General features: G+C 28.0%; 2 protein-coding genes across 2 annotated transcripts; one reads left to right on the top strand and one right to left on the bottom strand.

Annotated features, from left to right (window-relative positions):
• Nucleotides 1-1019: 1019 nt before the first annotated feature.
• Nucleotides 1020-3069, top strand: LOC124910172 (agamous-like MADS-box protein AGL65). The gene is made up of 10 exons (XM_047450790.1): nt 1020-1221; nt 1303-1362; nt 1456-1474; nt 1561-1625; nt 1715-1730; nt 1808-1869; nt 1944-2040; nt 2192-2239; nt 2314-2441; nt 2523-3069. Exons 1-10 carry the CDS (start codon nt 1037-1039, stop codon nt 3067-3069), a joined length of 1227 nt encoding a protein of 408 aa, XP_047306746.1. The 5' UTR covers nt 1020-1036.
• Nucleotides 3070-19428: 16359 nt separating this feature from the next.
• Nucleotides 19429-20577, bottom strand: LOC124914434 (pre-rRNA-processing protein TSR2-like). The gene is made up of 2 exons (XM_047454983.1): nt 20520-20577; nt 19429-20174 (listed from the first exon to the last, which is right to left on the bottom strand). The coding sequence occupies exon 2, from the start codon at nt 20146-20148 to the stop codon at nt 19594-19596; it is 555 nt and encodes a 184-aa protein (XP_047310939.1). The 5' UTR covers nt 20149-20174; nt 20520-20577; the 3' UTR covers nt 19429-19593.
• Nucleotides 20578-25426: the final 4849 nt, after the last annotated feature.

The following is a 25426-nucleotide window of genomic DNA, read 5'->3' as shown; positions in this document are numbered from 1 at the left end:
AGGTCTGAACTATAGTCTTGCGATGATCTGGTTGCACCGCTCTGAGTCTAGTTTGTTGCATAAGTTATGTGTTAACTAAAGACATCTCTTTCATTTGATTGTTAACACGGAATCTAGTCGATGACCGGCCCCTTTCTAGAATCTTCTCTCTACCACTAGTGTCATTAATGTTACAAACTATAGCCTCCCTGGATTCAAATGTGAGAGACACCCTTAAGGGTTATTGAGGAAGCCAATTGAAGATCAATATCCGATTTGACCATTTAACTTCTTTTGATCCTCTCACGATATTCTGTTTTGCCTTATCCTAAATACTCATATGAGGTTGTCCGTTCACCAAAAAGACCGCATGATCACGCCTACCAACCAAGAATCATTTTTCTTGAGGGACATTAAGTTCATCGAAGATATTTTTTCATATAAAACATTTTTTTCCTAGAGAGTGAAATTTAGAAAAACTCCAACACACCCACACTTTCTTACAATATTTTTATAAAAGAACCAAATAATAGTCCAAAGATCAAAAATAGAAATTAATTGTAGATCGACTAAAAAAAGACCTTCAATAATAATTCTGGATAGACATATTTTTTTCTAGAAAAAGAAAACTAAAAATGTTATAAATTAAAATAAAATTAATAAATATAAAATTAATTATTAATTTATAATGACAAAGCTTTGGTCGTTGGCTTCCACTCCAGATTTAACTTCACCCTCCCTTTCTCCACAAATTCTTATTTTCTGTTACCATATTTCTCTCCTTGTTTCCGTTGCTCTCATTTCAATTCATCCTTATCGTCAAATACTCCAATTTCTCTATGCTTTTCCTTACCTCCTTTCCTTCTTCTAACATTTCAATTGATCTAGGTATTGCATACTATTCTTTGCTTTCTTTTTCTATTTATGTTTCATTTCATTATATCAATCTATTTATTATATGTTTGTGTACAAATTTGAATATGTTCTTTCTAGAAATGGAATAACGCACATATAATAATGGTAAAGAATGTGCTACTGGTTTTAGTATCTTAGAGTCATGGGAAGGGTTAAGTTAAAAATAAAGAGGTTGGAGAACACTGCAAATAGACAAGTGACATATTCTAAAAGAAGAAATGGAATTTTGAAAAAAGCTCAAGAACTGTCGATACTATGCGACATAGAAATTATACTTCTCATGTTTTCGCCTACTGGGAAACCAACATTATTCCGTGGAGAACGCAGGTATATATGTATCATTCGTAATGATGGCCAACATAAACACATGCAAATTGTTTGCTTAGAACCTTTTGTTTATTACTTCAGCAATATTGAAGAGGTTATTGGAAAATTTGCTCAGCTAACGCCCCAAGAAAGGGCGAAAAGGTTTTTTCATTTCGTTTACTCTCCTGTTGTTCTTCATGTTGGAGATTCATTCATTGTCATGTAACTGTTTTCTCTTTTTTTTTCTTGGAATAGGAAGCTTGAGAGCCTTGAAGTAAGATCTCTTTTGATCTCATATGATTTATATTTCTTTGGGGTGGTTTTTGTTTTTCATACTTGATCTTCTATTTGAGATTGCAGGCACTGAAGAAAACCTTTAAGAAGATGGATCATGATGTAAATATACAGGAGTTTTTGGGTTCAAGGTTGGTTTGTCTTAACTTTGTGTTTGTTCTACTAGCATTAACAGTTGCTTGTAAGATGGATTGTGATTTTTAAATTCTTTCCCGGGCAGGGTTAGATCAATTGAGGTAAGTTCTTGTCTTTTCAATTACAATGGTTTCAATTATTATTACTCTTCAATATAATGTTCATTTCTCATATTTAGGAATTAGCCAATCAAGTAAGGACATTGAAGGCACAACTAACAGAAGTGCATAGAAGATTGAGGTGCCTAAATTTATTGTTTGCAATTATCATTCATATTATTTTTACTTATTTTTTTCATTTTGAATTTGCATCAGCTGTTGGAGTAGCCCTGAGAAAGTTGACAATGTTGAACATCTTATGCAGATGGAAGATTCCCTAAAGGAATCACTCAATCGAATCCGAATACATAGGGTTGACTCATATTCTTATAATCTCTTTTTCTTTTTCAAATTGTTATTGTAGAATATGATTAGAGATGACCTCAAAAGGATCAAAACCATCTAGTAATATTGATTCTGATCAATTATGTTATCTTGTTGAATGCTCTTGCATAACTTTGCAGGAAAATTTCGCGAAATTCCCATTAATGTCAATGGAATCCACAAGCCAAGTAAATGACCATTTTGTTAAATTTCTTCTTCATTGTTGTAGCATAATCATATTTTCCTTATCTCTTAATCGCAGTTCAGGACTGGGATGTGTATGCCTTTAACAATGGCTGGAACATCAGAAGGCCAACCATTATCATGGCTTCCTTCTAACGATGATCAACACATGACATTGTTGGTTGAGCCAAATTTTCTTTCTCAAAGGTTAGTTAATACTTATTACACGGGCTTTGATAGAATTAAAGAAAGATCCTTAATTTAAGGTAAAATGTTGTTTTGGTATAGAGAGTTCGGTTGCAGTTCAGATCCATCAATTCAAACATACTCTGGTTACATTGAGAATTGCAGAACCGAGATAAAGAATAATACAAATGGACAAGTTGATAACAGGGGACAGGAATGTGGATCGCTTGATGATGGTTCATGTTTGAGTATGTTTATGAGAGACCAATTTTCTTACAATCCTTATAGTAATTTAGTTCTACATGAAACAAATAAAATGAAGTCTGAAACTGGGATTAACTGTCATAATAACCACCACCACCCTTTGGATTTTCACTTTGACGAGAATTTTGGATCAACCCATGGACAACAACAGCCTATATTCGACAACATTCCTCCTACTCAGACTACTTGGATTCATCCGCCCGAGCCTTGTCCGATCTCTATTTTTGGTCAAAAGTCTTTTGAACAGGCTGGTACCTCACAATTCTTGTCATATTTATCAATCTTGCTCTCTCATATTTGTTTTTTGTTTTGTTTTTGTTTCAGCAACAGCTTTAACATCGGAAGAAACCCGTTTGGTGGTAGGTGCAAGGATAAAGTTGTATAGTGGAGATTTTGTTTATAATTAAAACTAATTATACTAGCATATTACAAATGTGTTCATTCTTTTTTTTTTTGTTTATTCTTATTCTTCTTCTATTCTTTGTTAATGTTGGAGAAACCAGTGTAATAAGACCGGACTCCGTCCGTTCAGTTTTGGAACTCATTATGTTTGGATTCACATGTTCTGAGGCATGTTTATAAAAAAGGAAACACCTTAGTTGATATGTAATGGCGACTAATTGGCAAGTAGTGATGTAAAAATTGAGATCTTCAAGACATGAAAAAAAAAAACTCAACTTGGTTCCTCAAATCCTCTTAAAAGAGATAATTAATTTGTAAATTATTATATTTTAAGAAAAAATATATATACTGTACTAATAAAAAATCATTTAAACTTGTTATCAAAAATAAACTCATTTAAAATCTTTTAGTAAAGTATAGTTAATTTTTATTTTTTAATTTATATATTTATTAATTAAATATTAATATATTTTCTGTTTCTTTTTTTTTCATTAATTAAATTATTTAAATTTATCTTATTTTCAAAATTTTTATTATTTTTATATTAGTTTATGTTTCTTTTCTTTTATATTTTTTTTATTAGTTTTTATTTCTTTTATTCTTTAAATTCTTATTTTTAAAGAAATTTTAATAATTTATTTATGAATTTTATATTATTTTAATATTTTAGTGAAATGTTTCTTTCTTATTTAATTTAATATGAGAAAAAATAAAATTAATAAGTCTTTATTTAATTATTAATTCATGACTAAGAAATATTATTTTGTTTAATATTTGATTATTATATTTTTATTGTTTGATGAATGAGTTATTATTATTATCTAATTATTAATTATTAAGTAATTTATTTTTGTGTTGAAAGATTTTTATTTTTGAAAGATATGTCATTGTTTTATTTAATTATTAAGACCAAATCAATGTTAATATAAGAAAACAAAATAGAAAAATAGAAAAATAGAAAGTGAAAGTAATTAATGATGAATGGTTTTATATATATATTTATATATATATATATATATATATATATATATAATAAAATTAAAATAATTAATAATGAATAATGAATATTCTAAATAATAAATTTTTTATTAAAAAGATAAAAAAAAATAAAGAATTCATTCATTAATAAAAAAAAAAGAGAAATAAATATATTAATATTTAATTAATAAACATATAAATTATAAAATAAAAATTAATTATAGTTTACTAACCGAAGCTAAATAAGCATATTTTTGATAATACGTATATTTAAATGATCTTTTATTAGTACATACATTTAAATGAGTTGGTTTTACAAGTACATACGTACGTGTAACTTAGTTTTTTTCTTATATTTTAGTAATATTAATAACTTATGACAATAATTAAAAGGAAAGTTTCCAACAAAAACTATCCAATATTTTTTTCAACGATTAATTTAATAAAAATCATTTAAACACAACAATAAAAGTATAAGAAGTTAAATATAAATTGAATAAAGTACAATAATTAATTAATTCGAAAATCTTTAAGAAAAATAATAAGATCTCCACACGAATCCATAAACTTTCTGGATATAATCTCCGACAACGTCATGATAATGGTATTGTGAATAATCCTTAGCAGCCTAACTTGATTGTTAAAAGTTCTCCGATTTCTTTCCAACTAGATAGTTCATCAGCAAATTATAGGGAATGAGACTCATTTTCTAAGTCTTGCATTTTTAGTCGTCCCAATTCATGCCTCCCAAAAGTCACTAACATTTTTCGGCATAATTCATTGTATTCTAGTCAAAATCCATAAAAAACTTCATATACATGCAATAACGTGAAAATGTAAAAGTAGATGAGAAGCAGTCTCAACTTCTTTGTAACACATACGACTTACAATAATAATGTATTTTTTCATACATCTATCGTTAGTGAGAATTCCGTCGTGAATAATAATCCAACCAAAATAAGAGATCTTGGTAGACATCTTAGACTCCCATATATTTTCTCAATAAAGATCAATCAGGATAACTTTATTGAATAAAATGTAACAATATCCCTCATGAAAGTTATTCAGATCACGTCACCGCATAAAATCCTAAGAAGACGGGTTTAATCCCTTATTTTCAACAATGAACATAAATCTATCATTAGACATGCTTTCATCTTTGTTCAATCTTCTTTTATATCTGATATGGTTAGCAAAACCACTAGACCGAATGTCAAACATATCTTAGACTGATACATATCTACAAATAGAAATAGAAACAAGCTCGGGAAAAACATTCACTAAACATTACCACCACACCATATGTTGTCCTAAAAACTAATTGAACTTTCATCACCCATAATAATAATTGAATGCTCCCGATAAACCTTCCACATGGAATAAATACCACCTCAAATATTGCTTCCCACGGGTCTATAAGAATTCTTGGTGAACCAGCCAAATTTATATTGACCATATTTACGTTTAATCAATTTAGTGCAAGTACTCTCTTGTTCATATGCAAATCCTCTACACCATTTGGATAAAAAGGCTTTATTAAAAAAACAAGATTGTGGATTCCCAATCCTCTAGCTCTTTTTATTAATTTAACATTCTCCCAACTCACTAAATAAGGAATCAAACGATCCCCATAAGAATTTACACATAATTTTCTCCATCTTCACAGACACACACTTTGGGAGGACAAACAACGACATCATATAAATTGGCATTGAAAAAAATCGCTCTTGATAAGGACTAAATGACCTCCCTTAGAAATCATTTTACTTTTTCAAATGGAAAGCTTCCTCCACATTTAACTGATAATCAGATCCTAAAAGGCTTTGGAGCTGCTTTATTCCCTAGAGGGAGCTCGAGATACGTAGACAGAAAATCCCCAATTTTAAATCCCAAAATACATGTCAATCTAATCCTTCTCCTAGACGAAACTGAATTAAAGAAGAAAATATCGGACTTACCCAAATTAACACGCAGACACTCTCTAAATAACTAAAGAATATCACAAAGGTGCTTGAAATTTCTTTTAATAACCTGAATCATACAAAAGTGTCATCTACAAACAATAAGTGAGACATAGTGAACGGGGATCGTCTCGAACCGCACTCCACCCATGAAACAGACTCGCATTTTCGGCAAACGACAAAAGTATAATGATTATTTATATATAATATAAATAATAATGATTATTATATATATAATATTAAAATATATTAATAAAAGAAACTTAATATCTATGATATTTAATATTAATATATATATAATAAAAATTTCAAATTTATATAAGAAACTTAATATCAATAATATTTAAGAATAAATTTAATTTATAGTAAGAATTTGTATAACTAGTTTATTTACACATACAAATAGATTATTTAAATGTACCTAATTAAAATTTGATTATTTAACTTTCCACTTAATTTGATTTATTCAAATGTTGATTTCTTCTTTCATCTCTCCTAATGATGGCATCACGCGGGTATCTTATTCGTCGGTAGTGAAGTACTCATCTCCGAACTCGACATTCATTTTACTATCCGACCCTAACCCCGACAAGTATCACTATTTATATCTTCATCCCTGATTCGTCGGGTACCCGATCCCTGACAGATATCACATTATTCAATTAAAACCTTATAATATTGTAGAAGTTAAAAAGAAGAAACATAATTGTAATAAATAATAAAATTAGAAATATCGAAATGTTAAAACACAAACAAATATATTTCTTACATATATAATTATGTTGTAGATTTTGAAAAATATAACGACTTTCTTGTTGCTAGAGTGTAGAAAAATGTTACAATGAATGTAGAAGAAAAAAAATAAAAGATTGAAGATGAAGAATGATGAGAGGGAAATACATTTTGTTATTAAAAAAAAATTAAAGATGATGAGAGAAATATATTTTTTTTAAAATATAAATAAAATAATATTAGAGTGGAGTGTGAATAAAACTAAATATTTATGATAATATTTGTAATGATGAGATATTTGAAATGTCATATTAAATTTTAATAAAAAAATATTTTATTTTTTTATATATATCGGGTATGAGTTTGGGTTTTGTGCACACTCCTCATTCCGACCCCGTACCCGATCTAGTACCTTCTTCCATACCTCATACCCGACCCGATACCCAATTTAAAATATTTGAACCTGACTATCAGGTATCCACGGGTATCCATTGTCATCTATATCTTTTTTCATTTATAATTTATTAAAATATATTTTTAATATATAATATTTTTAATATTATCTTTTAATTAAAAATATTTAATCGTATATTTATAAATTATTTAAATTTAAATCAATTTCAAATTTAAATATAATTCAATTTAATATTATATAATTGTAACCCCGGAAAAATTCTTGGTTCCGCAGCTTAGCACGTGTTTGGAGGACACGTGGCAATACGGGGGATCCGAGGTGGCTCGAGGTTCGATGCGTTTCAATCCTAGTTTGCATGCCGGACATTTTTTTAAAATAAAACATTATTTTTAAAAAATTTGACAATACCTGGCAAATTTTTAAATTAATTATGTAAAAATAATTAATATAATAATATAGGGATTTATTGTAACCAAATGACAATTTGATTCGAAATCCAGTTTAAATTAATCAAACATAATTAATTTAAGAAAAAAATAATTATTTATTTAAAAATATAGTCGCCAAATGATTTTAGAAAGAAAAAAAATTAAAATGTACGTATATAAACATATTTTATACCAGAGTTTCCATAAGGAGTTCGTTATTTGGTAATGCTCGGGAAAAGCTTTCGCGCTATGTCCCCGCGCCCGTTGAAAATGGTTTTATTTTTTAAAAGTCTGGCTAAAACATTTATTTATGAGATTTTATTTCCTTTAATTAGTAGTATATGGGTCCTAAATAATGATAAATTTAGATTACGTAAATAATTGTACAAAATTATTTAAAAGTGTGTACATGCGATTGCGGTTATGTAAGATTGAGTACAAGACCTGAAATATCAAAAAAGTATTAGAATTTAAAAATAAATTCTAAACGAGGCCTTAGTCAAAATATTTGTTCGGGAAATATCTCGATAATATTTTAAAATCATTTTCTAACCTCTTAGAATTATTTGAAAATGGATTGGGGTTCCAAAATTACAAAAATAATTTTGAGTTTTGAAAAGTGGAACCAAACAGGTCTTAGGACCGGAGTCCTAGGGCTTGGATCCCTTTTTACCGATCTAGGATCGGGGCTCGGGATACTCGGACAAAGGACTAGAGGGTTCAGCCCTGGGTTCGGGAGGCTCGGTCCTGAACTCGGATTGTTCGGTCCTAGGTCTAGGAATCTTAGTCATGAGTCATGGGAGTCTCGATCCTAGGTTAGACCTCTCGGTCCTATGTGAAAATCATTGGTCGAATTTCTCGGTACTTGCTCAAAAACACCGGTCCTAGGGCTCAGTCCTAACTCTAGAACATCGTTCATTGGTATCGGTCCTAGGTCAATTTTCTCGGTCTTTGGTCTCGGTTAGGACTGAGAATTCTTGGTCCTACTTCTCGATCCACGGTCCTATAAGACTCGGTATAAGAAGATCGGTTGTTCTTCATTTGGTATGAAAATTGCAGGTTTGTATCTTTTGATACAGATCATGAAAACATGATTGGTAAGTTTCTAACAACTCGTATGGATTCAGGGATCATAACCCCAAATCCTAGAATTGATCAATCGAACCCTAAGACAATTGATTTTTTCAAAATAATTTCTAGGGAAAATTTTGGGAACTTTTGAATGAGATGTCCTAATTCTTGTTCCAACAACTTCGAAATGATGTTTACAATCGAACACGTCCAAAACAAGAACATCAAACAAGCTCTGTAACAATTTTTCAAATTGAAATTTAAACTTTATTTTTTAAAAATTTCAGATCGATCAACATGATCGGGATGAATGTAATATGTTAGGAAACTATTTGAATCAAAACTCAAGATTAAAAACTCAAGAACACGAATTTCAAATTTTCCGGATTTTCAAATCAAATTTGAGTTTTTTTGATTGGGATTGAATTGATGAAATTCCTTTCAACAGAAAGCTTGGACATCATTTAGGGGATTGATTTTGACTATAACAAGCACGAAATTGAGCCATAAATAAGATCAACCTGGTCGAAATTGGATAAATCCATTTTTGAATAACAATTTGAATTACGACCGATCTGGAAGCTTACTATTGATTAGAAAACACTCTAATGATCTTTAGGAACATCGGTTTGAATTTTCGTTTAGAACTCTGGATCGAAGTTCAGAACGCCGGAACAATTTCTTCAAAAAACAGTCACCAAAACTTCATTACAGATCTCTAATCAGGCTGTAATTAGTGGATTTTATTCTATGGATTGAAAGAAGAACACATAGGGAGTATTTATACTAAGCTATGTTGGTTATTGAAATCGAATTCATCTTCGATTTTGCTTCTAAAACTTTATTCTTTGATTTCTGTTTTGTTCTCGCTAGCCTAGTTCTATGGTAGCTTTTGAATTTTAATCCTGTGGGAATTGAAGTTGAGGGAGAGACGTGCACGTTGGTGAAAAATGGTGGGATAAGCTTGAGAAACGGAGAAGATAGAGCTTCTAGAATGATCGTCGGTGTCGAGCGCAAGCTTCTGGCGTTCACGATTTCTCAACTGAGAAGGAGAACAAAACGACGTCGTTTTGTTTAAATGAACGCGCAATTGGCGTTCCGTCCATCGTCAAGCATTCCGTCTGGCGTTTGGGCGTCTAGGCTAACGGGAGTTATCGTCCCGTTAGTTAATTTCGTGTGGACCCGAGAGCATGCTTTATTAGTTACAACAGGATGTGTGGCTCCTTCGTGGGCTCTGGATGAAAATCCAGCACTGATCCGATGGATAAAATTCATAATGCAACAAATCTTCTTGGTTTTGGCCACACTAGATTAACAGTTTTTATTCTTAATATAAGAGTTATTTGAAATTAATTTTTTAACCCTTTCTTGAGTTTTTGTTTACCAAATTAATACACAAAAATATTTTTGACAGCATAATAAAAATTATGTTTATATATTTTATTTTTAGGTATTTATTTAATTATTTTAGGCTATAAATTACACATAATTTATGTCTAAAATTATAATTAAATTATTTCAATTTTTTTTTAGTTTAATTTTAATAAAATAAATACAATATTTTAATCAAAAAATTATATTTGATTTTTTTAATTAATTTTTGTAACTAAGATTTAATTATTACAATAATTAATCCTAATTTACTTTTAAACTCTTCTTTTGATTATTTTGAATTAAAAAAATCAAATAGTATTTTAAAATTATAAATATTATTATAAATCGAGGTATGTCAAATTTTTCATGTTTACAATAATATTTAAATATATTATTATATCTTATTTTTTACTAAAATAATAAATTATCACAATTCAAATAAAATCAAAACAAATTAATACATAGACGGAGTTAGTGGCGAATTCAAAGGGTGCAAGAAGGGGCTTAAACACTCTATGACTTTTGTGAAAAGTTTGGGTATAATTTATTCAAATTGATTATGAACTATATATTTTTCTCTATATATGATTAAAAATAATAAGTGGTACAAAGGGGTGGTGGTGCAGTTGGCTAGCGTGTAGGTCTTATAGTTTCTACCAGTAATCATGAGGTTGAGAATTTTGATAGTGGGGAAGCACCTCTCTATGTATGACCGGCTATATGTTATTTTGGGACTAGTTCCTAAAAGTATAGAGTGAATTTGAAACATATTCTGAAAATATGTTTTTTAAGGTCTTTATGATTGCCTTTGTGGCCTTTTTTGAGGCCAAATACATTCCAGATGCATCTTTCCTTCTTTGGAGGGATGAAAGAAGCTCTTGGACATCGTGCTTGGCGAGAAGATGTCCTTGGTGGCAGTCCAAGTTTCTAAGATCTTTATATATATATATATATATATATATATATATATATATATATATATATATATATATATATTAGACTAGTACATCATTAGTTACTTTCTTGTTGGATTCTTGGATTGATGTCAATGTTCTAAGATCTTTATATATATCTAGTAGACTAGTACATAATTAGTTACTTTCTTGTTGGATTCTTGGATTTATGTCAATGATTGTTGAATTTGAGACATTTGAATCAACAGAAACATACAGATCTTTTAAGGCCATATAACTTATGTCCAAAGGTAGACAATGAGCTAGATGTGGACACATTTGATAAACACTTAACTTATATCCAAGGTAGCCAATGAGTTAGACGTGGACTCAGTTGGATAAATTACTTGATAAATTTTAAAGTATCCGTTGAAATATGGCTCTGAATTCACCACTAGATACTAGATGAAACATTGCTCATTAAAAAGTCACTTGCTTAAATACTTAAAAAAATGACTTAATTTTCATGTATTATTGTCGTTTATGTCACTTAAATTAATTAAAACAAATGTTTGATTTGTCTTAATTCTTGAACTCAGGCAGGTTTTTTCTTTTAAAATTTTAAAAAAAATAAAGTTAAGTTGTTTAAAAAAATTAATTTAAATTGATATATCAATAATTAAATTTAAATTTATTTTATTATATTATCTTATTAGTTAGTTTTTAATTTTTTTATTAATTAATTTTTATTTATTTTTTTATCACTCAATTTTACAGTTATATAAATAATTTAAAATTATAACATAATTTATATATTTATTAATTGATCATTTACAAAATTTAATAATTAGTAAAAAAATATATTGTATTAATATATGAGAAATGATTAGGTGATGGAATTTGGTGAGGGAATGACGTGCCATAATCTTATTCGCTGAAAAAATCAAATAATTTCTCTTTTTTCTCTCTTTCCTCCCACTTTTACATTTTCCAACCACGTCATTCCCTCACTAAATTCCCTCACTAAATTCCCTCCCACTATCACTCCTCTGTATATATATAAAAGTATATAATATAAAAATTATTTATTATTTATGTAATTTTAATTTCAAAATATGTAAGCTTTCTCTCAATTTTTATATTAACTTGAGTCAATTTTTAAATATATAATATAATTTTAAATATATATATATATATATGTTAAGTTTTAGTTTGATTTAAATGAGATTAACTCATTTATATTTTAAAATATTGAATAAAATAATATTTAAAATAAAAATTTATTTAAATTTAAGTAATTTTAAATGAAAAAACTTTGTTTATATTAAAAATAATATATATATATATTATAAACTTATATTGATAAATTTATATATATATATATATATATATATATATATAAATTTAAAAAAAAATGAACAAGAATAAAAAAAATAAATTAGAGATAAATATTAATAAATATATGTATATAAGTTAAGACACTTACCTACATCTAAATAAGATTTATTATTAAAACACATCATTCGTCCAAACAAATTATATAAAGTTGAAAAGTCAGTGCCTTATTTCTCTATTCACCATTGACATTTGAATACAATCAATTTAGTCATATCAAATTGGTCTTCAAAAATTTTTATAATTGAAATAATATTCTTAATCTTTAATGAAACATTATATTTATACATTTCAATAATGTTCATAACCATTTCTGCCAAAGATATGACTTATAGAACATTTTAGAATTTAACATTCATCCATATATATATATATATATATAATAATGCTTAATTTTTAAAGTGTTCGGATTGTCGGGTCGAAGGCTGTGGTTAATTTGGATATTTGGGTCGGATTGTGGGTTGACCCGCCTTTAAATTTAAAACGGTTAAAAATCAAATTAAAAATGCTAGAGGTATGTTTCGAACTTGCAACCTAACAAAACAAATATAACTCTTTAACCAACTAAGCTACTGAGACTTTATATTTTAAATTCAACGCCAAATTTGATAAACGCGGGACATTTTAACATTAATATAAGTTCAACTTTTTAACTAACTAATCTATATATATATAATGATACTTAATTTTTAAAGTGTCTGGATTGCGGATCAAGAGCTGTGGTTAATTTGAATACTTGGGTCGGATTGTGGGTTGACCTGCCTTTAAATTTAAAACGGTTAAAAATAAAGTAAAAAATGCTAGAGGTATGTTTCGAACTTGCAACCTAACAAAACAAGTATAACTCTTTAACCAACTAGGCTACTAAGAAATTAAATTTTAAATTCAACACCAAATTTGATAAATGCGGGACGTTTTAACATTAATATAAGTTCAAGTTTTTAACTAACTAATCTATATATATATATATATATATAATGATGCTTAATTTTTAAAGTGTCTAGATTGCCGGGTCGAGAGTCGTGGTTAATTTGGATACTTGGGTCGGATTGTGGGTTGACCCGTTTTTAAATTTAAAACGGTTAAAAATAAAATTAAAAATACTAGAGGTATGTTTCGAACTTACAACATAACAAAACAAGTACAACTCTTTAACCAACTAGGCTACAAAGACTTTATATTTAAAGTCAACACCAAATTTGATAAATGTGGGACGTTTTAATATTAATATAAGTTTAACTTTTTAACTAACTAATCTATATATATATATATATATAATGATATTTTTAAAGTGTCCGGATTGCCGGATCGAAATCTGTGGTTAATTTGGATACTTGGGTCGGATTGTGGGTTGACCCGTTTTTAAATTTAAAACGGTTAAAAATAAAATTAAAAATACTAAAGGTATGTTTCAAACTTACAACCTAACAAAACAAATACAACTTTTCAACCAACTACGCGACAAAGACTTTATATTTTAAATTCAACACCAAATTTGATAAACGCGGGACGTTTTAATATTAATATAAGTTCAACTTTGTAACTAACTAATCTATATATATATATATAATGATGCTTAATTTTTAAAGTGTCTAGATCGTCGGGTCGAGAGGTGTGGTTAATTTGGATACTTGGGTCGGATTGTGGGTTGACCCTTTTTTAAATTTAAAACGGTTAAAAATAAAATTAAAAATGCTAGAGGTATGTTTCCAACTTGCAACCTAACAAAACAAGTACAACTTTTTAACCAACTAGGCTACAAAAACTTTAAATTCAACACCAAATTTGATAAATGCGAAACGTTTTAATATTAATATAAGTTTAATTTTTTAACTAACTAATCTATATATATATATAATGATATTTTTAAAGTGTCCGGATTGCCGGGTCGAAAGCTGTGGTTAATTTGGATACTTGGGTCGGATTGTGGGATGACCCGTTTTTAAATTTAAAACGGTTAAAAATAAAATTAAAAATGCTAGAGGTATGTTTCAAACTTGCAACCTAACAAAACAAGTACAACTTTTCAACCAACTACGCTACAAAGACTTTATATTTTAAATTTAACACTAAATTTGATAAACGCGGGACGTTTTAATATTAATATAAGTTCAACTTTTTAACTAACTAATCTATATATATATATATATAATGATGCTTAATTTTTAAAGTGTCCAGATTGTCGGGTCGAGAACTGTGGTTAATTTGGATACTTGGATCGGATTGTGGGTTGACCCGCCTTTAAATTTAAAACGGTTAAAAATAAAATTAAAAATGCTAGAGGTATGTTTCGAACTTGCAACCTAACAAAACAAGTATAACTCTTTATCCAACTAGGCTATTAAGACTTTATATTTTAAATTCAACACCAAATTTTATAAACGCGGGACGTTTTAACATTAATATAAGTTCAACTTTTTAAGTAACTAATCTATATATATATATATAATGATACTTAATTTTTAAAGTGTCCGGATTGCCGGGTCGAGAGTTGTGGTTAATTTGGATACTTGGGTCGAATTGTGGTTTGACCCGTTTTTAAATTTAAAACGGTTAAAAATAAAATTAAAAATGCTAGAGGTATGTTTTGAACTTGCAAAGTAACAAAACAAGTACAACTCTTTAAACAACTAGGCTATAAAGACTTTATATTTTAAATTCAACACCGAATTTGATAAACGCGAGAACGTTTTAATATTAATATAAGTTCAACTTTTTAACTAACTAATCTATATATATAATGATGCTTAATTTTTAAAGTGTCCGGATTGCCGGGTCGAGAGCTGTGGTTAATTTGGATACTTGGGTCGGATTGTGGGTTGACCCGATTTTAAATTTAAAACTGTTAAAAATAAAATTTAAAATGCTAGAAGTATGTTTCGAAATTGCAACCTAACAAAACAAGTACAACTCTTTTACCAACTAGGCTACTAAGATTTTATATTTTAAATTCAACACCAAATTTGATAAACGCGGGACGTTTTTAATATTAATATAAGTTCAAATTTTTAACTAACTAATATATAATGATGTTGAGTAAATGGATATTTGGGTCTGATTGTTGGTTGACCCACCCATAAACTTAAAACGGTTAAAAATAAAATTAAAAATGTTATCCGTAATTTTTTTCACGATTTTTTATATTATTACTCGTGCAAATGCACGGGCTAAATGTAACCTTAAATAGCCTACTATAACTATATTGAGTAACTATTTTTTTTTTATTATTTAACCAAACTTATATTAACTTTTTCCATAACTGCATTTTCTCTACAAATTCACACATCTTTCTTAACATTGATAAAAAAAAAAGAACAAACACTAATGATAATGGTGCAACCTCCTTTTATATATATATATATATATATATATATATATATATATATATATATATAATAATTTTAATACTAAAATAAGTAAAAACATTATTAAAATCTCTTACACTCATATATAACATATAAATTAATTTCAATTATGCATTATTAACTCTAACCATTCTTAATTCTACCATACTTAAGCATTCGACTATGTCTTTTAGTTTTGACTCACCCTCTGTTAAATAACTTTGCGGTCTTCAAGGTTACGGTCTTAAACATTCTATTACACATTTCGACATGATCTTATGCTCTAAATCACCTCCGTTAACGAACTCTTAGATTTTATTACCAATGTTTGTTTTACTCAAGCCGACATTCCCAACATTTTTTTACACTTTTTGGCATGAACTTAGGCTCTAAATCACCCTTCGTGGACGAACATATTTAAATCTATTTTTAAACTTTTTAACTAATCAATCTATATATATATATATAATGATATTTTTAAAGTGTTCGGATTGCCGGGTCGAAAGCTGTAGTTAATTTGGATACTTAGGTCGGATTGTGGGTTGACCCTTTTTAAATTTAAAACGGTTAAAAATAAAATTAAAAATGCTAGAGGTATGTTTCGAACATGCAATCTAACAAAACAAGTACAACTTTTTAACCAATTAGACTACAAATACTTTATATTTTAAATTCAACACCAAATTTGATAAACTCGGGACGTTTTAATATTAATATAAGTTCAACTTTTTAACTAACTAATTTATATATATATATAATGATGCTTAATTTTTAAAGTTATTTGGGTCGGATTGTGGGTTGAACCACCCATAAACTTAAAACGGTTAAAAATAAAATTAAAAATTTTATTCGTAATTTTTTTCACGGTTTTTTATATTATTACTCGTGCAAATGCACGGGCTAAATGCTAGTATCTTGTAATAATTATTATTTTATGTTATTTTATCATATTTGTAGATGATTTTATTTTTAGTTTACTAACTTTTTTATAAATATCAAAAAAATATTTATTAATAATATTTAATATTAACATATATATATATACATATAATAAAATAAAACTTACAACTTTATATCAATTCAAATATATATATATAGATATATTAATAATTATATGTATATAATATAATGATACTTAAAGTTAACAAAACCACAATAATCCATGTCAAAATTATAATCCACATCGTATTTTCTCTCCACTTTTATACTCTCTATTTCTTAATTAAATTTTAGATTTTAAAGATTATAAATATATTTTATTTTATATTTTTTCTTTTCTAATTATTTTCTCTCTCATTAATTATATATATATATATATATATATATATATATATATATATATATATATATATATATATATATATATATATATTTCTTACTAATCAAATATATATTTTGTATTAATATTTTATATATACAATATATATTAAATATAGTTACCTTATATATATATTATTTTATATTTTATCATCAATTTTATATAAATACATTTTGTCTTTTATTATACATTTATTCTCTCATCATATATATATATATATATAATATTTTATTTATTAGTATAAATAATTTTTTAGTTAATATAAAAATTAACTAATTGGTAATAAATATTAAATACAAAATATATATATACACGAAATAATAAAATTATTTCAACAATCTCAAATGCTTTAGTGGTTAAAGTGTTCACATTTTATGCATGAGTTCGAATCTCAAGACATGCAAATTTATATTTTCAAAAAAAATAAATGGTGACGCAACTTTTAAAAAAATGATACGAGGCATCTGAAAGTGTAAGGTCGAAATTAGTGGTTGGTTTGACGAGAATTTGAAAGTGTGAGTTCACGAGATGGAGTTCGTGTGGTGGGTAGTTTGTCGAGTGTGAGATTGAAATTTATTGGTTTGTTTGGCAAGTATTTGAGAAGTGTGAAGTCATGAAATGGAGGTTGGGTGGTGGGTGATTTGTCGAGTATGAGATCGGAATTAGTTGTTGGTTTGGCGAGCATTTGAAAGTGTGAGGTCACGAGATGAAAGTCGGGTGGTGGGTGGTTTGTTGAGTGTGAGGTCGAAATTAGTAGTTAGTTTGGCGAGCATTTAAAAGTGTGAGGTCACGAGATGGAGGTCGGGTAATGGGTGGTTTATCGAGTGTGAGGTAGAAATTATTTATTAGTTTGACAAGCATTTAAAAGTGTGAGGTCACGAGATGGAGGTCGGGTGGTGGATGGTTTTTCGAGTATGAGGTCGGAATTAGTTGTTGGTTTGGCGATCATTTAAAAGTGTGAGGTCACGAGATGGAGGTCGGGTGGTGAGTGGTTTTTCGAGTATGAAGTTAGAATTAGTTTTTGGTTTGACGAGCATTTGAAAGTGTGAGGTCATGAGATGGAGGTCGGGTGGTGGGTGGTTTGTCGAGTGTGAGGTCGGAATTAGTTGTTGGTTTGGAGTGGATTTGAAAGTATGAGGTCACGAGATGAAGGTGGGGTGGTGGATGGTTTATCGAGTGTGAGGTCGAAATTAGTTATTAGTTTGACGAGCATTTGAAAGTGTGAGGTCACGCGATAGAGGTCGGGTGGTGAGTGGTTTGTCTTGTGTGAGGTCAGAATTAGTTGTTGGTTTGACGAGCATTTAAAAGTGTGAAGTCACAAGATGGAGGTCGGGTGGTGGGTGGTTTGTCGAGAGTGAGGTCAAAATTAGTTGTTGGTTTGACGAGCATTTAAAAGTGTGAGGTCACGAGATGGAGGTAGGGTGGTTTGTCGAGTGTGAGGTCAAAATTAGTTGTTGGGTTGGTGAGCATTTGAAAGTGTGAGGTCACGAGATGGAGGTCAGGTGGTGGATGGGTTATCAAATGTGAGGTCGAAATTAGTTGTTAGTTTGACGAGTATTTGAAAGTGTGAGGTCACGAGATTGATGTCGGGTGGTGAGTGGTTTGTCGAGTGTGAGATCAGAATTAGTTGTTGGTTTGGAGGTCATTTGAAAGTGTGAGGTCACGAGATGAAGGTCGGGTGGTTGGTGGTTTGTCGAGTGTGAGGTCGGAATTAGTGGTTGGTTTTGCGAGCATTTGAAAGTGGGAGGTCACGAAATAGATGTCAGGTGGGTGGTTTGTCGAGTGTGAAGTCGAAATTAAGATTGGTGGTTGAGTTTGACGAGTGATAAGAGATATGTCATCAATTGATGTCGACTAAGATTGGTGAGTTATTCCCCGATGGGATAAAAAATATATATGAAAAAATGTCAGTCAAAAAATGATGGTCTATTGAGGGATTGAGAGGGTGCCGAATGAATAAAATATATGTTAACCTTAAGTTTAAGATTAAACTTAACTTTTACAAATTAAAACCAATTTTAAATTAATTAAATTTGAATAATATTAATTTTATCGAAAATATTTATAAATAAATAATAATTTAAATATATTCTCCTATGACCTAATTCATTAGAGTAAACCTTCAATCTTCTTCCCCATTATTTTCTCACAAACCTCCAATCTTCTTCTCCCTTTCTTTTCTAATTGATCGGAGGATGTAAATGAAGTTGCATACCCATGTCTAATAGATCAAAAAATGGATTCAGATGGACAATGTAGAATCTAAGATCTTTGTAGACTCAGCAGCATTGCCCTTAAGTTTATAGGAATCGTAAACTTAAAATTCATTAAAACACAATCAATAGGAGGACCTGACAAACAGGTGTTAAACTCGATTAGATCAAAACATGCCAAATAAAGAGATAATCATTGATATAAAAAATAGTAACATTGAATTGAATTTGAGTTAACCCTATACTTGCCACAATCAAAGAAAAAGAGGAAATATATGAACTTATAGTATCCATGGCTTTATAAACAAAAACTAGTAGATCTACCTAACACAAATAATTAAACACATCCAATTCTGTTCTTGAGAAGAAGAGCAATTGACCTTAGCTAGTTCCTTCTTCTCCTTCTAGGGCCAACTATTCTCCATCCTTCTTCATCTACTTCAGGAGCATTAGGCTCATCAACTCTAGCCTGAGGCCCAGGATTCTCCACGAGTACCATAGCTTCAAATTCATCAATAACATCAGCAGCAGCAGCAGCAGCAGCAGCTGCCTGTCTAATATGATGAACATCATCATTCAATAATATTTGAATTGAATTATAATTTCCCTGCAAACATTCTTCATGCATCACCATCAGTTTCTCAGCAATCTCTTCAATACTGTTGTCTTCTATCTCAGAATCGAATAATGAAACCATCGACTCGTCCAGAATATCTTCCAAATCATCTATGTATAGTACTGCTTCGTTCGGATGGGTGAACCATAATAAAACTTCTGCAGCAAAATTCTGTGACTTCAGAATAGAATCACCCCCTCCCCAATTGTCTGCAACAGCCATCTGAAGTGCATTCCATCGAGAGAATAACAACCCAATTCCCTGTTCAAGGAATCTGGCACCCTCTGCTGATAACTGTTCTGGATTTCCATTACCACCTTCCATTCTAAACCCTAATCCTCTTACCTGCCCTGAAAATTTGTAAGACTTTATTAATTTGTATCAATTAAGACAATAGCTTTAGAATAAAACTTTTATGGTTATATAACAAGGTTCAGAATAGAAATAAACATCTCAATTTTGCAATAACATCCCTGTAAAATACATATTTGAAGCAATTATCCAAAACTAATGAATTTACAAAAAAAACTTAGTTCATGTATCAAGAAACTATCACAATAACTGCATCTGCACATCAATCCATAGCTTTTTTGGCTTAGAATCGTCATTCAAGTAATGATTAAGAAACTGAAATTCCATAAAACAGTATTGAATATTAAATAACAAGAGTACATAAACGAATTGAGGAGAAATACCTGACGACGACCAGCAGAGTGATAGACGAGAAAAAATTGAGAGAGAAGAGATGAGATGAGAGGGGGTTCAAAAGTGAGGCAAACAGGTGAATATTAGATTATATAGGGTTTTGTGGAATGGGTTAGGGAGGGTTTTAAGGGAAGCCTAATAGATAAATTTAAAGATAAATATTTATTTTTTCTTCATTAAATTTTATAAATATATATTATCTTATTAATAATTTTATATTTATAATATATATAAAAATAATCTCAAAATTTTTTTATAATAATTACTAATTTATTCAAACCTTCCATAATTACTAATTTATGTTTCTAATTAATAATTTTATTATTTTATCTCTCATATTTATTTATTTTTATTAATTTTATATAAACTTATTAATAAATTTTATATTTATATATTTAATATTAAATATAATAATACTATAATATATATATAATTACTTTAATATAATTTATTAAACTCACAATCAAATTATAAATTTCTCTTTTATAAATAATTTTATTTTTTATTTTTTATTTCATTTTATAATATATATATATATATATATCTTTTTACTAATTAATTACTTTTAACTTCTTTTTTTCTTATCATAATTTTCCATCTCTACTAATTAATTTATTCTTTATTCTCTCTTCATTTATTTATATATATATATATATATATATATATATATATATATATATATATATATATATATATTTTATATTGTCATACAAATAAATTTTATACATTTTTTAATAACATAAAAAATTATATATATATATATATATATATATATATATATATTAATTTATTTAAAAAATTAATATTTTAAAAACCAATATTAAACATTTCTCTCACCTAAAATCTATATATATTAATTTTCCTTACTAATTAATTTTTTATTTTCTCTTATCTTATTTATTTATATATATATATATATATATATATATATATATATATATATATATATATATATATATATATATATATATATATTATATAAAAATTTACTCTCATAATTAATTTATATATTTTATCACTCATAATATATAATACATTTTATAATTAACTTTATATAAATATATATTTATTTGATATTCTAACATTATTATTATTATTATACTCTCTTTACATATTAACATAATTTTTACATTATTTTCATATTATTAGATTGTTTATTATTATTAATATTATTTAATTCAATATTTTTATTGATTATTTTATAAACTATATAATTATATATTAATAAATAATTAAATATATACATATTAATTATTATATAATCTATATAATAATATATTAATAATTAATTATATATAAACATAATAATAATTATATTTATATTAATTATTTATAATTTATATAATTATATATTATAAATATATAATCACCTTAATTACAAGAACCAAAATTTTATAATAATAAAATAATTATTTTAAAATAAATAAGATCAAAATAATTAATCTCATGACCAAAAACCTATTTAAAACAATTAATTATGATTAATCAAATTAATTAAGAGTTAAGGCCAAAATAAAATAATAAAAAATTAATTGGGATAAATGTTGTACCCATAATATCTCAAAATAATTTTAGAAAAGTTAGAGGACAAAAATAAATAATTTTGATGAATTGTTGTATCCATTTCATTTAAGGAGAATTATGTATTTAAATTTAAAAATATACAACAAAAATAAATAAATAAATAAGTTGGTAAAATATTTTCCATATTTATTTTAAAATTTTGTGTATTTAAACAAGATCAAAATTATAGACAAAGGGATGAAAGAAAAATTAATTTCAAACAAACCTTTAAGGTTTTAAAATAAAAATAAATCGGTAATCGAGTGTAGCCGAAAACAAATGAATTTGGTGCAACAGGAACCGCGTCCATCGGATGAACGCTTATCCAATCCAACAAGCCAATGCGCTCCGCATAATCTGTTGTAGCGGAAGGAAGCACGCATCGAAGAGCACCAAGTCAACTAATGTGACGTCAACCCCCGTTATCTAAAATCGCCTAGACGCCAATGACGTCAAGACAGAACGCCAAAAACATACGAAACAACGTTGTTTTTGGCTCTGGTCTTCTTCATCGCGACGTTGCGGAGATAAGAACAAAGATTCGTTCTGATTTTCATTTTTGGAACTCAGCCATTGGTCAATGGTTTTGACCTGTTCAAAAGCCAGAATGATTACCCTACAACGATAATAATTCTCCCTATCACTATAGGCCTTGTCATGGCCTATTTAGGCAACCACGTGCCAAGAACAGTCAACAACCATTAATGACTTTGGCTGATTCAAGCCACTAGAAGTTTTAACCATCATTGAGAGAGTATAAATACCTCCCCTAAAGTCTTTCTGAAGTTATCCTACCAACACAGAAGTCTCAAATCATAACAAATCAAAATCCGCCATTAAAGCTTCAAAACTTCGGATTTTTCGAATTTTTTGTTTAAATCCCTCAAAGATCTATGCATCTAGAAAAGCTTCGATAAAGATCAAGGAGTATTCTCCAATTCTTGGTAAGGTTTCAATCATCCTCAAATTCATATTCACAATTTGAATTTGAAACTTTTATATTTCAAATTGCAGAAACTTGTATGTTAGTTGTTTATGTGATTTTATGATTGAATATTGATCTTAGAATCATTTAGAGACTATCTAGATGGGATAGAATCGATGAACCAATCTAACAAACAAAAACCCAAATTTAAATTTTAAAATCAAAAAAATGGGCTTGTTGTTCTTGGGTTAATTCAATTGAATCATGGCCCAAAAAGCTACCCAACATGATTGTAATGATGTTAGACAACTATTTTGATCATGTTTGATCTATCCCAGTCATGTTTGATTAAAAAATATTCAAAATAAAATGAAATTTTTGTTTTCTTGAATTAGACAAATCGAACTATGAGTGTTCTTGTTTTGGTACCAATCAAATATATGTGTTATAAGGAAGCTATTGGATAGTTCATTTCACTTCAAAACAGCCTTAAAATCTAAAACTCAATTTTTGATCAAAAACTATTTTGAACAAATTAATTATCATTCAGGTCGATCCATATATTGAGATGATGATCAACATATTTCTGAGAGCTTTGTGAAACTACCCAAGCTCTTGGATCAAAAACACAGAGTTAAAAAAAATTGATTTTAAAAAATAAAGTTTTGTGTTCTTGAGGACCGAGACATGTGAGTCTAGGACTAAGAGATCTGATCGAGGATATTCGGTCGACCGAGACCAAGGATCAAGAAAATTGACCTAGGACCGAGAAATTCGACCGAGGATTCTCACCTAGGACCGACGAAATTATGACCTAGGACCGAGAGGTCTGACCTGGGACTGAGAGCTCCCAGGTTCAGGACTAAGAAACCTAACCTAGGCTAGCCCAAGACTGATAGGTTTTTATACATAGACCGGTAAGATTAGCTAAGGACCAAGAGTCCTTAGCACCTCGACCGAGAGACTCTGGTACTTAGACCGAGAGCTCTCGAGCCTAGGCCTCGGGTCTCCGGACCCCGACCAATAAAATCGGACCCAAACCTTAAGACTCCGGTCCTAAGGCTTGTTTGATTCCACTTTTCAAAATCCAAAATTATTTTTGTAATTTTGGGACTCCAAATCATTTTCTAAAAATCCTGCAAAAATTAGAAAATGTATTTTAAATATTTTGAGATATTTTCACAAAAATGCTTCAACAAGGGCTTGTTTGGTGTTTATTTATAAAGCATAATGACTTTAAAAATGCCTAATATTCTTCAAGTATTTCCACCCTAATTATAATCCACAACATGTACAACATTTAAATATTGATGTTTCAATACTTTAAATAACGCTAAACCTAGAATCATGACTACGATAGGAAGAATAATTGGTGAAGCGCGTAAGCCCTTTCCCGAGTATCACCAAATTTCTAACCAAAAACAAAACTCTAGTGCAAAATACGTTTGTACACGTACAACTTTTTATTGATTTTTCGAAAATCAATTGGCGACTCTATCTTTAAATAAATAATTTTTTTTAAATTAATTATGTTTAATTAATTTAAACTGAATTTTAAATAATTAGTTAAAATGTGTTATTTTATTCATAAAAAATACTAATTAACTAAACTAATTATGATAGCTTAAATGTTAAGTGTCGAATTAAGACATTAATTACCCATTCCCATTAAAAATGTCCTAAATTGAAGTATATTATTATTACGATGATTGTGTTATATTTTAAATTTAAAACTAAAATGTAAAAGATAAATTTTAAGGTAGGTGGAATATTTTTATGTATTTTTAATTGTTTTATTTTTATAACTATTTATGATTGAGATAATTTAATAAAAAATATTTTTTATTTATGTCATCTATATCTTTATTTTTTAACTAAAAAGGTACAAAGGCATAGTATCTTAACTAGTTTATAATATATAACCTTCCATATATAAACAAATATATATATATATATATATATATATATATATATATATTCAATTAGATTAAATATATAATAATTTTATAATCTATATAATTATAAACACTAAAATTTTACTAAAATAATTAACATTAAGATAAAACATAATTAAATAATTAATCGAAGTAATTATTATAATAATTAACCTCAATAAATTAAAATGAGACATGAAAAATAAATAAAATAATTTGAAAAAAATATTATATTTATATTATCTCAAAATAAATGAAAGGGGTCAAAAGAAATTAAAATAAATAACTTATGATAAATGTTATATGTATTTCATCCCATATTAATTATTTATTAAACTACAAAAATATAAATTAAAAATTAAAAAATAAGAAAAATAAATATTATGTCTATTTAAAATAGTTTATAATTCAAGAATGAAGCCAAAATAATTAAACAAAAATTAATTTCATATATATATATATATATATATATATA

Source organism: Impatiens glandulifera, chromosome 1 (assembly GCF_907164915.1).
Source record: "Impatiens glandulifera chromosome 1, dImpGla2.1, whole genome shotgun sequence".
Classification (NCBI taxonomy): Eukaryota; Viridiplantae; Streptophyta; class Magnoliopsida; order Ericales; family Balsaminaceae; genus Impatiens; species Impatiens glandulifera.
This window is presented reverse-complemented; position numbering and strand designations above follow the sequence as displayed.

What these genes read in the sequence shown, in the direction of transcription:
- LOC124910172 (XM_047450790.1), top strand. Translation starts at nt 1,037, where the DNA reads ATGGGAAGGGTTAAGTTAAAAATAAAGAGGTTGGAGAACACTGCAAAT. An exon ending in TTATTCCGTGGAGAACGCAG is followed by an intron (nt 1,222 to 1,302) that starts GTATATATGTAT and finishes TTATTACTTCAG; the next exon opens with CAATATTGAAGAGGTTATTG. An exon ending in ATCGAATCCGAATACATAGG is followed by an intron (nt 2,041 to 2,191) that starts GTTGACTCATAT and finishes ATAACTTTGCAG; the next exon opens with GAAAATTTCGCGAAATTCCC.
- LOC124914434 (XM_047454983.1), bottom strand. Translation starts at nt 20,148, where the DNA reads ATGGAAGGTGGTAATGGAAATCCAGAACAGTTATCAGCAGAGGGTGCC.